This window comes from Cervus canadensis, chromosome 5 (genome assembly GCF_019320065.1).
Source record: "Cervus canadensis isolate Bull #8, Minnesota chromosome 5, ASM1932006v1, whole genome shotgun sequence".
NCBI lineage: Eukaryota > Metazoa > Chordata > Mammalia > Artiodactyla > Cervidae > Cervus > Cervus canadensis.
In genome coordinates this window covers 45,398,778-45,413,073 of record NC_057390.1, presented here as the reverse complement: position 1 = coordinate 45,413,073, position 14,296 = coordinate 45,398,778, and the positions used below count along the sequence as shown (strand labels likewise).

At 39.7% G+C, this 14,296-nt stretch overlaps 1 protein-coding gene across 3 annotated transcripts in view; it reads left to right on the top strand.

Annotated features, from left to right (window-relative positions):
- The first annotated feature begins 1,409 nt into the window (after positions 1-1,409).
- The window catches only part of LOC122441760 (charged multivesicular body protein 3), an 85,176-nt gene continuing 72,289 nt past the window's right edge, over positions 1,410-14,296 (top strand). Inside the window, exons 1-3 of one of the 3 annotated variants that reach the window (XM_043468752.1) lie at positions 1,410-1,979; positions 4,290-4,429; positions 13,741-13,856. In XM_043468752.1, coding sequence (XP_043324687.1) covers positions 1,754-1,979; positions 4,290-4,429; positions 13,741-13,856 — 482 coding nt within the window. In that variant the 5' untranslated portion in view covers positions 1,410-1,753. The remainder of the gene's footprint in view (positions 1,980-4,289; positions 4,430-13,740; positions 13,857-14,296) is intronic. The other 2 variants (XM_043468753.1, XM_043468755.1) reach the window with 2 other exon arrangements.

Below are 14,296 nucleotides of genomic sequence, written 5' to 3'. Positions count from 1 at the left end.
CACCATCTACCACCTCAAATCAACTGTGCCAAGATTTCCCCAGTTAACCAGGACTCGGCAAAAGCGTACCTTTTGATTTTTACCTATTTTAAGAGGATAATTGTTCTGTCGCTCTTTGCGTGTCTGACTCTTTGCGACCCCCTGGACTGCAGCACGCCAGGCTTCCCTGTCCTTCACTATCTCAGGGAGCTTGCTCAAAGTCAAGTCCATTGAATCACTGTGGACATCCAACCAGCTCGTTCTGCATCGTCCCCTTCTCCTGCCCTCAAATTTCCCAGCACAAGGGTCTTTTGTAATGAGTAGGTTCTTCGCATCAAATAGTCAAAGTATTTGGAGCTTCAGCATCAGGACTTTCAATGAATATTTAGGGTTGATTTCCTTTAGGATTGACTAGTTTGAATTAACTGCCCCATTTTTACCGAAAAATACACAAAGCGACACAGTCCTAAGTCCAACCTTCAGACAAGATCAATCACTAAAACATGTGCAAGGCAAAAGAAAGGAGAGAGCAAAAGACACTGGAGAGGCAACTTCGGGAGCGCTCTGGAGGACGCACCGCGTCTGCGGTGGACTCTGCTTGCTCGCCCCTAGGCTGAGTCGCCTAGTTCCTTCCCCGCACCCGTCCCTCAACGCCGCCCGCGGGCGCTCCCCTCTTGGCTCCGCCCTCGCCCCGCCCTCCCATTGGCCCCGCCCTCCCCCGCCCCGCAGCCGACGTCAGTTGTTATGTCTCGGCTCCGGCCGCGGCCGCAGCTGATCCTCTACTCTGGAGGCGACGGTCGCGGCCTCGTGAGGTGGCGGGGGCGTCGGGGACGGCGGCCGAGACCCGCGCCGCCCATCCGAGCCGGGCGGGACTTTCGTGACCTGGACGCCGCCCGATAGCCGTCCCGGGGAGCCGTCTGGGGCCTATTTCTGCTTTTTTCCCCCTCCCGGACCGTCGTCTCGCGCGCCCCCATTTCCTTCTGCAGAGACTGCGACGCCCCCTCCGGGGCCGGGCTGCGTCGCGGTGCCCGCCCGCCTGAAAGGCGCAGACTGCCGGCCTGAGCGAACCTGGAGCCGCCGCCGTCGCCGTGTCCGCCGTGCTTCTCGCGGAGCCTGGGCGGCCGGCGGGGCCTGGGGCCTGGGCGCCGGGCACGGCGCTGCAGCGGCCGCTCCTCCCCGCGCTGGGCCCCGGGCCTGGCCCGGCCGAGCGCCGCGCCCTCCTGACCGCGGCCGCTGGAGCCTGGCCTCGGCCCGGCCGGCCCCAACTGCCGCCTGGGCCCGCCGTCGTCCGGCCCCGGTCTGCAGCCCGACCCCCGCTTCCTTTGTGGACCTGAATGGTTTTTTTTTTTTTTGCCTCCCCCTTCCCTAAGATCACGGTGCTGGAAGGCCGACCCCGCCACCTCGATCAGTGCCCCCCCGCCCGGGGAAACAGCCCTCTTCTTGTTTTTACCCGCGGGCTCTTCCCGCGCCGCCCTTCTATCGGGGTTTAATTGATGGAGTTTTTTTAGTTTTTTTCCCCCTTTATTTTTCTCGTCTCTTGACAGGAAGGCCCCGCGCGAGTCCCTGCGTCTCTGCCCCTGGTCATCTGTTCCTCACCCCCACACATACCATCCCCCACCCATCCCGGTCCACCTGCCTCCCCCGGGGATGGCCCCGCGGTGACGGCAGCCGGGACCCCACGGCGAGCTGGTGCCCTCGCCCACGCACTCCCCGAGTCTACCCTTCTCCTCTCCGTATTCTGAGCTCTCTGAAAAGAGAGGGGACGCAGGGGAAGATGTGGCTGAAGCTTTTTTTCTTGCTCCTCTATTTTCTGGTCCTTTTCGTCCTGGCCAGGTTTTTTGAGGCCATTGTGTGGTATGAAACTGGCATCTTTGCCACCCAGCTGGTGGATCCGGTGGCGCTGAGCTTCAAGAAGCTGAAGACCATCCTGGAGTGTCGGGGGCTGGGGTATTCGGGGTTGCCCGAGAAGAAGGATGTCCGGGAACTGGTGGAAAAGTCAGGCAAGTATCTGCTCCCCGAGGGTCCTCTCTACTCGTAGGGGAGAGGGGTGGTCTCCCAGGATGAGTCGATACCTCGAAGGGTTAAGTAGGTTGCTTCCAGAGCCGCCTAGATTTTCTTTGTCCAGTTTTTCTACAAAAAAAAAAAAAAAAGGAGTAAACCCCAGTTTTCAGAAGGGGCCTGGAATTATTTGTAGGGGTGTTGGCGTGTCTTCCTAAGATTATTTTAAAATAACAGTTTCAAGTGCAGCTTCTTAGCGTTGTTTACGGAGTGGTTTTCTCAAAATTCGGGAATGTCAACCAGTCACAAACTGGAAAGCATGATTTGTCAGTTGAAATTCATAAGGCTATAAGAAAAGAAGAACCCGCAAAACGTTGTCTATGGATCGAAGCATTTGTCACCGTAGTAATAGCAAGCTACCTGGAGGGAAAAACATTCCTGAAATATTTAATATCAAAGAAGCATTTAGGCCTAGGATTTCAATTTTATTTTTTCTTCCAATTTTATTGAGATATAATTGACGTGCAGCACTGTACAAGTTTAAGGTGTGTAGCATGATGATTTACATATGTCATGAAATGGTTATCACAGTAAGTTTAGTGAATGTCGGATGCCAAATTAAATGGAAAAACATTTTTTTTAAGATTTAAATTTGAAATAATGAGTTTAAATTTGGAGAAAGTGTACATGGCGCAGTATTAGCTTTTCATACCTTAAATTTGGTGAAAATAAGGTGAATTTTTTGTGGAATGCCTACCTTGTTTGTTTTGAAATAGTTTATTTCTATTTCTGTAATGAGTTTTTAAAATTGTATCTTGGATGAAAACTGTTTTTTCCCTTTTGTACCACAGGCACTGCTGTATCAACTTAAATGGGTTGAGAAATAGAACTAAGCCAAGAGACTTTTAACATGTTAACGCATGCAATTGCAATAACTGTTAGTTTTGGGGTAGGATTTGAGTGAGAAATATGCTTAATTTTTTTCACCCCTGGACAAAATATATCTTTGTTTAGATACACTTCCTGGAAGGGGGGTGGGGGTTACTGTAATTTGAGAAAGGCATTTTTGGGTTGCTGTAGGAAGCAGTTGAAACTGATAGTTAACTTTTTTGTTGTTTCAGGTATATCTGTCAGCTGTGTGTCTTTTATAAGACAGTTTTTTTCCTTATTTAGTATCTTACAGCCATGCAGTGTGGTAGACAAGAATACTAACTTCAGAGGACTTTAGCACCCACGTGTTTGTTGGATACGGATAGGATCATTTCTGGGACAGAAGAGTAAACATTTTCTGTAAAAGTGATACATTTTTTCTTTAAAGAAAACATAAAGTTGTGTGTTATTTGCATAAAATTGTGCCTCTTGTTTACTGACTTGTTTTTGATTATTTTTATTTATCCCATGGCTGGGATATAGTGTACAGGGAATAGAGTAAGGTAAAAGATCTCTAATAAATAAACTCTCTAGGTTTAGAAATAAAAAGTGCCTTAACTGCCCAAGCCAAATCATTTTTCATGATAAAGTGATTTGAGAACACTTTTTTTTTCTTTTAATTTTGATTTTATTTAGCATTGCCTTCCTTTGGGCCTGAAAATGCTTGTAACTTTGAGCATGCAAAGAGTGCACATAATATTTAAAGAATACACACAGCCCACAAAAGTATGGCTCAGATCCCATGTTTTATAGCACATCCCACAATTTATAAAGCAGTTTAACTTTATAATTTAAGTATTTGCTGTGAATGGTTTTCCTGCTATGATGATATGGCGCTTGTTTTTGCCTTGTGAACAGTTGACAAAAGTTAATTTGATGGTAGTGTTTTTCTTATTATTTGATGATACAAACTATAAATTTACACTGTAAATGTGTATGAATATGAAATTTGTTCTTACAGATAATCTTTTGTATCTGACCTTTAAGTCACATAAGCCTTGTTGCTATTTTATGCAGGTGATGATGGTCAATTTTGTAAACCCATTTCTAATTCTTGTAAGTCAGAAGTATATAAATTATTCTATTTAAAAATTTGATACCTGGACACAAACTAAATAATACTGTGATGGCTTTGGGGGCTGATATAAATTCAGTAATTTTCTAATGAATTATGTGATAACCCCAAGTCTGTTTTGTTCATTTTTGCCTGACACGTAGAAGGTTCTTACATAATTAATGAATGTGTGAATATTAAACAGATGTATTCGTGTTCTACTCTTCTGTAGAATGCAGTGAAAGTACAATGACGTCATATAAAATAGAATTAATTATTGAAACATGAGATTTTTGAAATCTTATTAATGTTTTTTCCTTTTCTTCAGGTGACCTGATGGAAGGTGAGCTTTATTCTGCACTGAAAGAAGAAGAAGCATCTGAATCTGTTTCTAGTACCAATTTCAGTGGTGAAATGCACTTCTATGAGCTTGTAGAAGACACAAAAGATGGCATCTGGCTGGTTCAGGTATTAGAAACAGTGATAGAAGTGAAATAATTATTACCAAAATAGTAGTCACCAGCTGGTGACCCTTCTGTGTACTTGTGTCATCTTTCTTAGACGTAATCAGTTCTCATGGGGAGGCTTCAGTGTCCACTTTAAGAGGTTTTGCAGAACAAGGAAAACGAACATTAATTAAAGAGTGGGGGAAGGGAAGTGGTGGGGAAAGAAAGTTGGACTGTTTAGAATCAGGAGAAGCAAATCCATTTTTGTTGTCAGAGCTTCATTAAGAAACACATGTATTCCTTTTATTTAGTGATTTGTGCTTTTTCTCCCAGTTTTTATTCAGTGATCCAAATCATTTTTGTTTGTAAAGAAAAAACCCTAAAGTAAAAGTAAAGGAGTTCTTTTGTTAGGGAAATAGCCAACTGTGTGCCTATAGAAAAGCAGTGTTGTGGGAAATGGTAGGGGGCTTACTACTTTGCTCATGAAATTGATGAGATTATAATTTTAGACCCTGGCTCTTATGCTGTCAAAACTGTGAGATTTAGTTAGCAAGTAGAATTTTAGAGCTATAAAGGGCCTTAAAAAGAATTATCTTTAATGCTTCTGAAACTGTGGTTTACGTATCACTCATAGTAAATGAGTGGACACACATTATCATTTGTGTATTTTATGTAAAGTAGAAAAATCAGTATTATATTGAACATGTAATTTCATAAACGCTGCTGAGAGAAAGTCTAAAATTATTTAAATTTTTAAAAAGTAACTTCACTTAAAGTAACATCTTAAATAAATTAGCAACATTAATTCAGCTAAAATTATATTTATTGAACCAGGATCAAATCCCGGGTCCCCAGATTTCTTGTCCAGTGTTCTTGCCATTTAACATTGGGGTTGGCAAAGTTTGGTTCAGGGCATAGGAAACAAAATAGCTGCTGCTTCATATTTCTTTTTTGAGAACAATGACTGCAAAATAAGGTAGAAAAAACTGGGAATTGAGAGACCTTAGCTGCGAATCTGGTCCTGTCACTGATTTGCAATATGATTGTGGACAGATTTTCTGTTGCACATGGCCTCAAATAAATACATTTGCACCTGAAGAAGATAGAATAGTAGTCCCTTATAGTAGTCCCCAAACTGTTGACGTTTGGCAATTCTTTAGGAGATTGCATTGGATATCACCTGACCTTTCCTTTACTTGCAATCTTCCTATAGTATTTGACCATTTATCCTCCAGATAATCTATTAATAATTTGACATTTTTAAAATTCAGCAAGCAGAAAAGCTGGGAGGAGTGTATGGGTACTATCTATACATTATCCATCAAATTCTAGTCTATTTCTTTGTTATATTATTGGTATTGAAAAAATAAACTGTAGCATCTTTAAAGCCTTAATTTATAGTTATTGTTTCTTTTCCCAGATATTTAGTTCTGATAGTCTGATTGAGGAAGACTTGTGGGTTTGGTTTTGGTAATTTCAGTTTTATTACTGAGATTGAACTGAACAGCCAGTCCCACTGCCCTATGTGTTATGTTTGTCCATGTTTGTCTTTGAACAGCCCCATAGAGATGAGTGATAAAGAGGCTGAACACCTTCCAAACCTGGAAAACCTACGGCAAAAGTCTGGAAATTCTTTTGGTGTATAGAGTGTTGTCTATAGACAACAAATACATTCTGCTTCACTAATTCACAATATAGTCTTAGCTTCTAAATGATCTATTATTTTTTGATATGGTATTAAAGATAAATATGGATTAAACTCCCTTAATACATTACAAAATTCATCCAGTTTATTCATCAGTTAATTGTGCACAAGGCCAGAGATACACAAGAACATACACTAGCCTAGCTCCTTGCTCTCTGAGGCAACTCACATTCCAGTTGGGAGAGGGAGGTACTAACTAAATAAATATTTAATATAACATCAGTTAATGGTAAGTGCTAAGACAAATAAGCAGAGTAAAGAGACAAGAGAGTGGCAAAAAATTCTCTAATGTGACATTTGAATGAAGTGAAGAACAAGTAATGAATGGTAGTGAATGTTAATGTTATAAATTCTTATCACCAAGTTATTTTTCCCTGAGAATGTTTTTTTAAACTTCATAAGTGTTAATAGTTAATGGTGCAGTAGGCCACAGTTTTTCCAGTGACCTTCAAGATTTGCACTGATCACCACTGTCTGGCTTGTGTTCCCCTGGGCCAGTGGCTTGCATCTGTCAAATGGCTGCTTGGGTTGAAAGAACAGTCTCTGGCAGGACAACTGAGAAGACTGAGATTGAACCCTCAGTTACTGTGTCCTCAGCACTGAACTCACCAGCTGAGCTAATCGGCACGGACACTTTGGCTCTTAAAAGAAAGTTTTGTTGTTGTTGTTTTTAATTGAAAACACCTACTCAAAACAGAAGAGAAATACTCTCTCAATTGCTTATCATTCTTTCAGTTCAGGTTATATCTCTTTGATCTTTTGTGAAGGGCAGCATTCAGGGTTTCAGTTTTTAACTATTTGAATTATCAATCTTTTGTTTGTTTTGAAAGAAATAGACTCATTTCAGTTTGCTCTGTCATTGCTGCTGTTGCTGTTTTAATCTGTGAGGGTGTATAGAACCCAACCAATTTAGTGTTCTTCATATAGCATTTATTTTAGGTAGCTTGTGTAAGAAATATTTAAGCATATCAAAATTCTTTTTATTTTTCCTCCCAGGTTTCTAATATCATTTTCTTATTCAGATGAATTATACTCTCCTTCTGTGTTTATTGAAGAAAAATGTAATTAGGTAGCATATAATTGGTAATTAGTACTTTGTACTTCATATATTATGTTATTGAAGGGATCTCTCGGTATACTGATTTAGGGGAAAAAGTGATGCATATTGTTGTTGTTTAGTTGCCACTTTATGTCTAACTCTGTGACCCCCATGGACTGTATTTAGTCCTCCAGGCTCCTTTGTCTATGGGATTTCCCAGGCAAGAATACTGGTTGTTGTTCAGACAACAGAAGACTGTTGCTAAGCCATGTCCAACTCTTTGTGATCCCATGAATTCCTGTCCTTCACTATCTCCACTGTGATATAATAGTGGATAGAATACTGGAGTGGGTTGCCATTTCCTTCTCCAGGGGATCTTCCTGACCTAGGCATCAAAGTCGCATCTCCTGCATTACAAGTAGATTCTTTACTGCTGAGCCACCAGGGAAGCTCAACATAAATGGGTGTATGACTTAGCTATTCCATTACTTAATTCATTCTTTTTCTGGAATGGATTCGTAATCTAGATTGATTGATTACTTTTTTCAGTGACACTGCATGTGGAATGATACTACAAAAGGAAAAATTAGTTTCTGTAATTTAATTAGCTCATTCTATATCCATTATGAGGAAGGAAATAGCAGCCCACTCCAGTATTCTTGCCTGGAAAATCTTGTGGACAGAGGAGCCTGGTGGGCTATAGTCCATGGAGTCGCAAAGAGTCGAACAGAGTTGAGTGACTAAGTACACACTATGATTTCTGTCTTCTCAGTAACTGATGAGTTTATTTTCCAAATCATACATGTTGATGGTCTTCATATCTTTCTGTTAATTATTTTAAGATGTATTAGCACTCATGAATTAGCCTTACATTAAAATATTAGCATACTTCTTTTTAAAAAATATTTATTTATTTTCCAGCATGCAGGATCTTTAGTTGTGGCATGCAAACTCTTAGTTGCTGCATGTGGGATCAAACCTTGGCCCCCTGCATTGGGAGCACAGAGTTTAGCCACTGGACCATCAGGAAGTCCCTATACTTCTTTTCATGTGAAACTTTTCCATGGTTCTTTATATTCTCTGTAATATGAGGTGGAAAGAACTAATTTTAGTTTCTAAGGCAGCAGTACATATAGGACATATTTACCAATAATACACTATGTAATCTATGAAAGAACCAAGTCATCTTTTTTCTGTCAGCTCTTTCTAACTTTCTAAGTTTTCCTGCTCTGTTCCTAACCTAACCTTGTATCTTTCATTAGTTATTTATTTCCAGTTGTGTAGATTCTTTGATGCTGCTGCCAACCAATCTTTTTAACATCACAAATAGAAGTTTCTTTTCTTTCAAAATATTCTTGCTCAGAGAGGCAGATGGAATAGTACATAGGCTTCTGAAATGAAGAGGTTAGCATACATTATGGGTTTTATGGATTTATCCTGTTGTTAACATTTCTATTTCTGTATTTTGACTTTTGTTCAAAGAAGTTCAAAGTCGGACTGTGCTATCTGTTCTCTACTGGCTCTGTCACATCATAAGGAATTTAACATCACTGTTGTTGAGGTAGCGATGAAAAGCATATGCTTTAAAGTAAAGCTTTAGGTCAATATTTATTGAAGTTATTATGTTAATATAGTTCCTGATTGGCTGAAAAGAGTTATTAGCTGTTTTAAAACTTTATTTTTTTACTCCTAGATAGTAGTTTTGTTCAAGGAAATTAACTTATTTATTGCTCTCGTAACACAATGTAAAAGTGAAATACTTGGTAAGTCTTCCTTTATTTTGTATTAGTGAAAAGCTTTTATTTGTGTTTACTCATAAAGAAAGCTAGTGAGGCTACCAAAGAATTAAATGCTATTGAGTTTTGGTTTTATCAGTTAATCATCTTCACCTAATGATCTTGTACAATTTGCATATATATATATTTAGATTGTCTATGATTTTTTTTAAAGTAGAAAACTCCTTGTTATAATGCAATATTAAGAGATGCAGAAAATACCATAGTTCTACACTCCTTTTATATAGAGTTGTTTAATTTAGCCTCCATGTTGTATGAGGATTGACAGTATTAAAAGGGATATAACAAATGTTCTGATTAGTAATAAAACCCACCTCTGAAAAATAGGCAAAAATGTGTAGGTTTTTTCTTATACAAATGTAATACATGTGGAAGGAACCCAGCAATAACCTGAGACCCAGTTTCTTTTTGGAAGCTTAACTGAACTGTACAAGTTTGTCATCAGAAAATATGGGAATTTAGTGTTTCACACTGTCCAACTCAGTTTCTTCCAGTGTGTGCTGAACCCAGCATCATGAAGGACGATTGTTAACATCTCTTCCCAATTCCACATTTAGAAATATCACTTTAGTAACTTGAAATCAGCTGTGTGGGAGGAAATCCATAAATGATAGAAATCAGGACTTGCATTTTCTTCTAGAGAGCTCATAGTTAAACATTTACCAGCCAACCACTGGCTTCATCCATTCATCCAACCATCTAACAAATATTTATTGAAATATAATGTGTGCCAGCTGAACCTTGTGATGAGGGCAAAAAAGATGAGTAACCTACGGTCTGTGCCATAAAACAGCTTACTGTTTGGTTTACTAAAATGTGTGGGCCAATAAAAAATGTTAGCGTAGATTATGTTTCCCAGCTAATAAGTTAGGTGGTCTGTAATGGTGCTGCCATCTTGAGAAATCCTAAAGAACTCTTAGACAATGAAGTGGAATCCAGGAAAATTAGTACTAGGAAAAATTTAGTAGTTTTTCTCCTGGAAAAAAGTATATTTTTAAATACACTAAATTGGAAGTCTTTATGTGTAACTGGACCCAAGAACATTGATGTGCAATAGCATAACCAGGTACTAGTTACGCTAATGTTTGTCAGAAAACATCCCAGGTGACATGTTGCTGGGGAAGGGATTTTCATTCTAACAGAAGTCAGAGACTTGGAGCCTTTAGATAACCTATGTAATCTGAAGTAAAATAATGAGTTCAGTCGCTCAGTCCTGTCCGACTCTTTGCGACCCCATGAACTGCAGCATGCCAGGCCAGCCTGTCCATCACCAACTCCTGGAGTCTATCCAAACTCATGTCCATTCAGTTGGTGATACCATCCAACTATCTCATCATCTGTTGCCCTCTTCTCTTCCTGTCCTCAATCTTTCCCAGATCAGGGTCTTTTCTAATGAGTCGACTCTTCGCATTGGGTGACCAGAGTATTGGAGCTTCAGCTTCAGCATCAGTCCCTCCAGTGAATATTTAGAACTGATGCTCTTTAGGATTGACTGGTTTGATCTCCTTGCAGTCCAAGGGACTCTCAAGAGTCTTCTCTGGTACCACAGTTCGAAAGCATCAATTCTTTGGCACTCAGCTTTCTTTATGGTCCAACTGTCACATCCATACATGACTACTGGAAAAACCATAACTTTGACTATACCTGTAGAGTCAAATAAAATTTTCTTTTTTTTTTTTGCAATGCCTAAGGGATTTTTCATTTTTATGTGGTTCTGTTAGTCAGGAATTATTAAACTCTTAAAAGCAGATGTTAGAATAGCTTGCATAAATAAGGCCCCGGGGTTTAACACTGCCATGTACCTGCTTCAGGGATGTTCCCATTTCTCTTCACACACTTCTGTTGCCTGTGCTATAACCAGGGATGGTTATATCAGTTATAGCGACCTAAATTGATAAACCCCTTGATACAGTGTCATTGTAAATACAGACCTGAAGTGTTTGGGTTATTTGCAGCTTTGCTCAGGAGATAAGAGTGAAAGGGGAGTTACTAAAAACAACAACAGGGACTATGGCAATATGATTTTATAGAGATTTTTTTTAAACCTGAGTAATCTGAAAAAGAAGTCAAGATTTCTTTGATTACTTAATGGATAAAAGAGCTACCATATTGACTCTTCAGTGGTAGGAAAAGAAGTGAAGAGAAGAGAAGAGAAAAACCTGTCTTCTTGGATCTCCCTTATTCTTCAGATAAAATTTATAAAGTACTTTTAGACAATAGAAAACTGTGGAGGCTAGGAACTTATTGGGTAATGTTCCTGTGTGAACCTCCCTAGAAAGCACTTTTACCTACTAAGACCATGTCCTCAAATTGCCCTCCTGACTACCTCAACCATCTGAGCATTTTGATAATACATGTCTCCCTCCATGAGGCCTTTTATTTTCATTTAAAAGTGCTGTCAGAGCCATTAGTTCCATTCCTTAAGTTGTGTATTTGTGAATGTATTTATTAAGCATCAAAGTTACATTATAAAATGTTACATACCTATGTGTGTCTCTGTAGGTATGAGAATGATAGTATCAGTGATATATGGCAAGGGTTATTGGACAGTAATCTGTTGGCACGTAACGTGAACTTTTTTATTGTTTATTTATTTTTGGCTGCACTGGGTCTCTGTTTCTGTGAGTGGGCTTTCTCTAGTTGCAGGGAGCAGGGGCTAGGCCAGTTTTGTGGTATGCAAGCTTCTCTTGTGAAGCATGGGCTCTAGGGCTTCAGTTGTAGTGCACTGGGTTTAGTTGTTCCTCAGCATGTGAAATCTTCCCAGACCAGGGATCAAACCCCTGTCCCTTGCATTGGCAGGCAGATTCTTAACCACTTAGCCACCAGAGAAGTCCTAAAGTGAACTTTAAGTCACTCTTCACCATCATGCAGGTTCTCTCCTCCTGGTGCCCTTGAAATTTGTTAGACTTCCCAGCAGAGAGCCCAGACATGAGGTGTTTGCACCATCTCTTGCCTCACCCAGACACTCATTGCACACACTCACTCCCCTGGGATTTCACTTGCTGGAGGCTTTGTGAACATGGAAATGGCCCTTCCTTCTAGATAGTTTAGTGGCCCCCAGAGTATTGTCCTATAAAGTTGAATTAAATAGTACTGTAACATTCATGAAAAGTAACTTGGCCTCTGGGCTTAAAATACATCAAATATATGGATTCATGAAGACATAGGACATTTTTGGCTTTCCTTTAAGTTCTCAGTTATTTCTGGTTTTAATTTTTGTTTTTAATATATAATTTTTGTTTGTCTTTCTGATATCTCTATTGAAATTCCCTTAAAGTAGGAAGATAGAGAATAAAGGGAAAAGGTATTAACAATTAGGCTGAGAAAGAAGTCCTTACATATTTTGAAGGTTAACCTATAGTTTTCTTTTTTAAAAAAATCTTTTTCTTCTTCCAATCCTAATTGTCTTTGAAAGCTATTTGCAGATTTGAAGTTAGAAGTTCAAGAATGTAGAATTTATTAATGGTAATTTTTTTATATGTTAGAATCTTTTATGATTGTTAAGAAAAATGCCATAGAAGTAGTAGTATTGATTCAGTCAGTTCAGTTCAGTCACTCAGTCATGTCCAACTCTTTGCGACCCCGTGAACTGCAGCATGCCAGGCAGGCCTCCCTGTCCATCAACAACTCCCAGAGTCCACCCAAACCCATGTCCATTGAGTCGGTAATGCCATCCAACCATCTCATCCTCAGTCTTCCCCTTCTCCGCCTGCCCTCAATCTTTCCCAGCATCAGGGTCTTTTCAAATGAGTCAGCTCTTCGCATCAGGTGGCCAAAGTACTAGAGTTTCAGCTTCAACATCATTCCTTCCAATGAACACCCAGGACTGTTCTCCTTTAGGATGGACTGGTTGGATCTCCTTGCAGTCCAAGGGACTCTCAAGAGTCTTCACCACCACCACAGCTCAAAAGCATCAATTCTTCAGCACTCAGCCTTCTTTATAGTCCAACTCTCACATCCATACATGACCACTGGGAAAACCATAGCCTAGTAACTAGACGGACCTTTGTTGACAAAGTAATGTCTCTGCTTTTAATACGCTGTCTAGGTTGATCATAACTTTTCTTCTAGGGAGCAAGCGTCTTTTAATTTCATGGCTGCAGTCACCATCTGCAGTGATTTTGGAGCCCAGAAAAATTAAGTCAGCCACTGTTTCCACTGTTTCCCCATCTATTTGCCATGAAGTGATGGGCCTGGATGCCATGATCTTAGTTTTCTGAATGTTGAGCTTTAAGCCAACTTTTTCACTCTCCTCTTTCACTGTCATCAAGAGACTCTTTAGTTCTTCACTTTCTGCCATAAGGGTGGTGTCATCTGCATTCAGTCAAACATAGTTTAATAGAAAACATGTGTTTGACTCTTGGCTCCATAATTATACTTTAGAAAAAAAGTGAAATTTGAACTCGTTGAACCCACACGTGGTCATTTTTAGTAAGCTCTATTTGGGTTATTTAAATTTTTCTTTTCAGAGCAGAGAAATGACTCCAAGGTCCATTTTCTTCACAAGTTAATTCTAGAGTATAGGCTCATGGAGGAGAATATGGCTTGCTTTTTAATTTGATTTTGATCCCCTTATGTGTAACTGCCACAGAGTATGAGAATTCCCACAGTGTTTTAGATCTTTTCCAGTAGAACCGTTGCTTTTTCTTACAAGAAGTGCAGTGATAATATGATCATCCACTTAACAAGACTTAGGGATAGAATTTGTTTTTCAGAAAAAGTAAATAGATGTAAATGGTTGGTTTGACGCCATTTTGGGTAATTAAAGTTTCTGTTTTCTTTCTTGGGAATAGGTCATCGCAAATGACAGAAGTCCTTTGGTGGGTAAAATCCACTGGGAGAAAATGGTGAAAAAGGTGTCGAGATTTGGAATACGTACAGGCACGTTTAATTGCTCCAGTGACCCCAGGTAAGTTGATGGCAATTCTTAGAATTTGAGTTCTGACCAGAAGTTTTTAATAAAGACAGTGGTATTAGAAGCCTGTTTAAACTGAAAATTAATTAGCATGCTTAGCACAGTGTTAGTTACATGGATGCTTGATTAATAGTTTTTGATAACTGGCAGTTATTTACTTTCTTTCAGATCTCTTTTTATCTGATTCTCCTGTGCTCTTTCTAACAGGGTGACTCTTTAGAGTATGTCTTTGGTCTTTTTTGTTTCAATTTTATTTCCCAAAGAGACTTCAGTACATTTATGGCTTTAGGTGACACCTTTGTGCTAATCTAAATCTTCCTTAATTTGAACTTCTAGTTTGCATTTTGACACTCGTTTCCATGTACCCTACGAGTAATGCAGATGGAATATGTTCCCTAAACCTAGTGTTCAAATTCATATTCATCTTTTTCTTT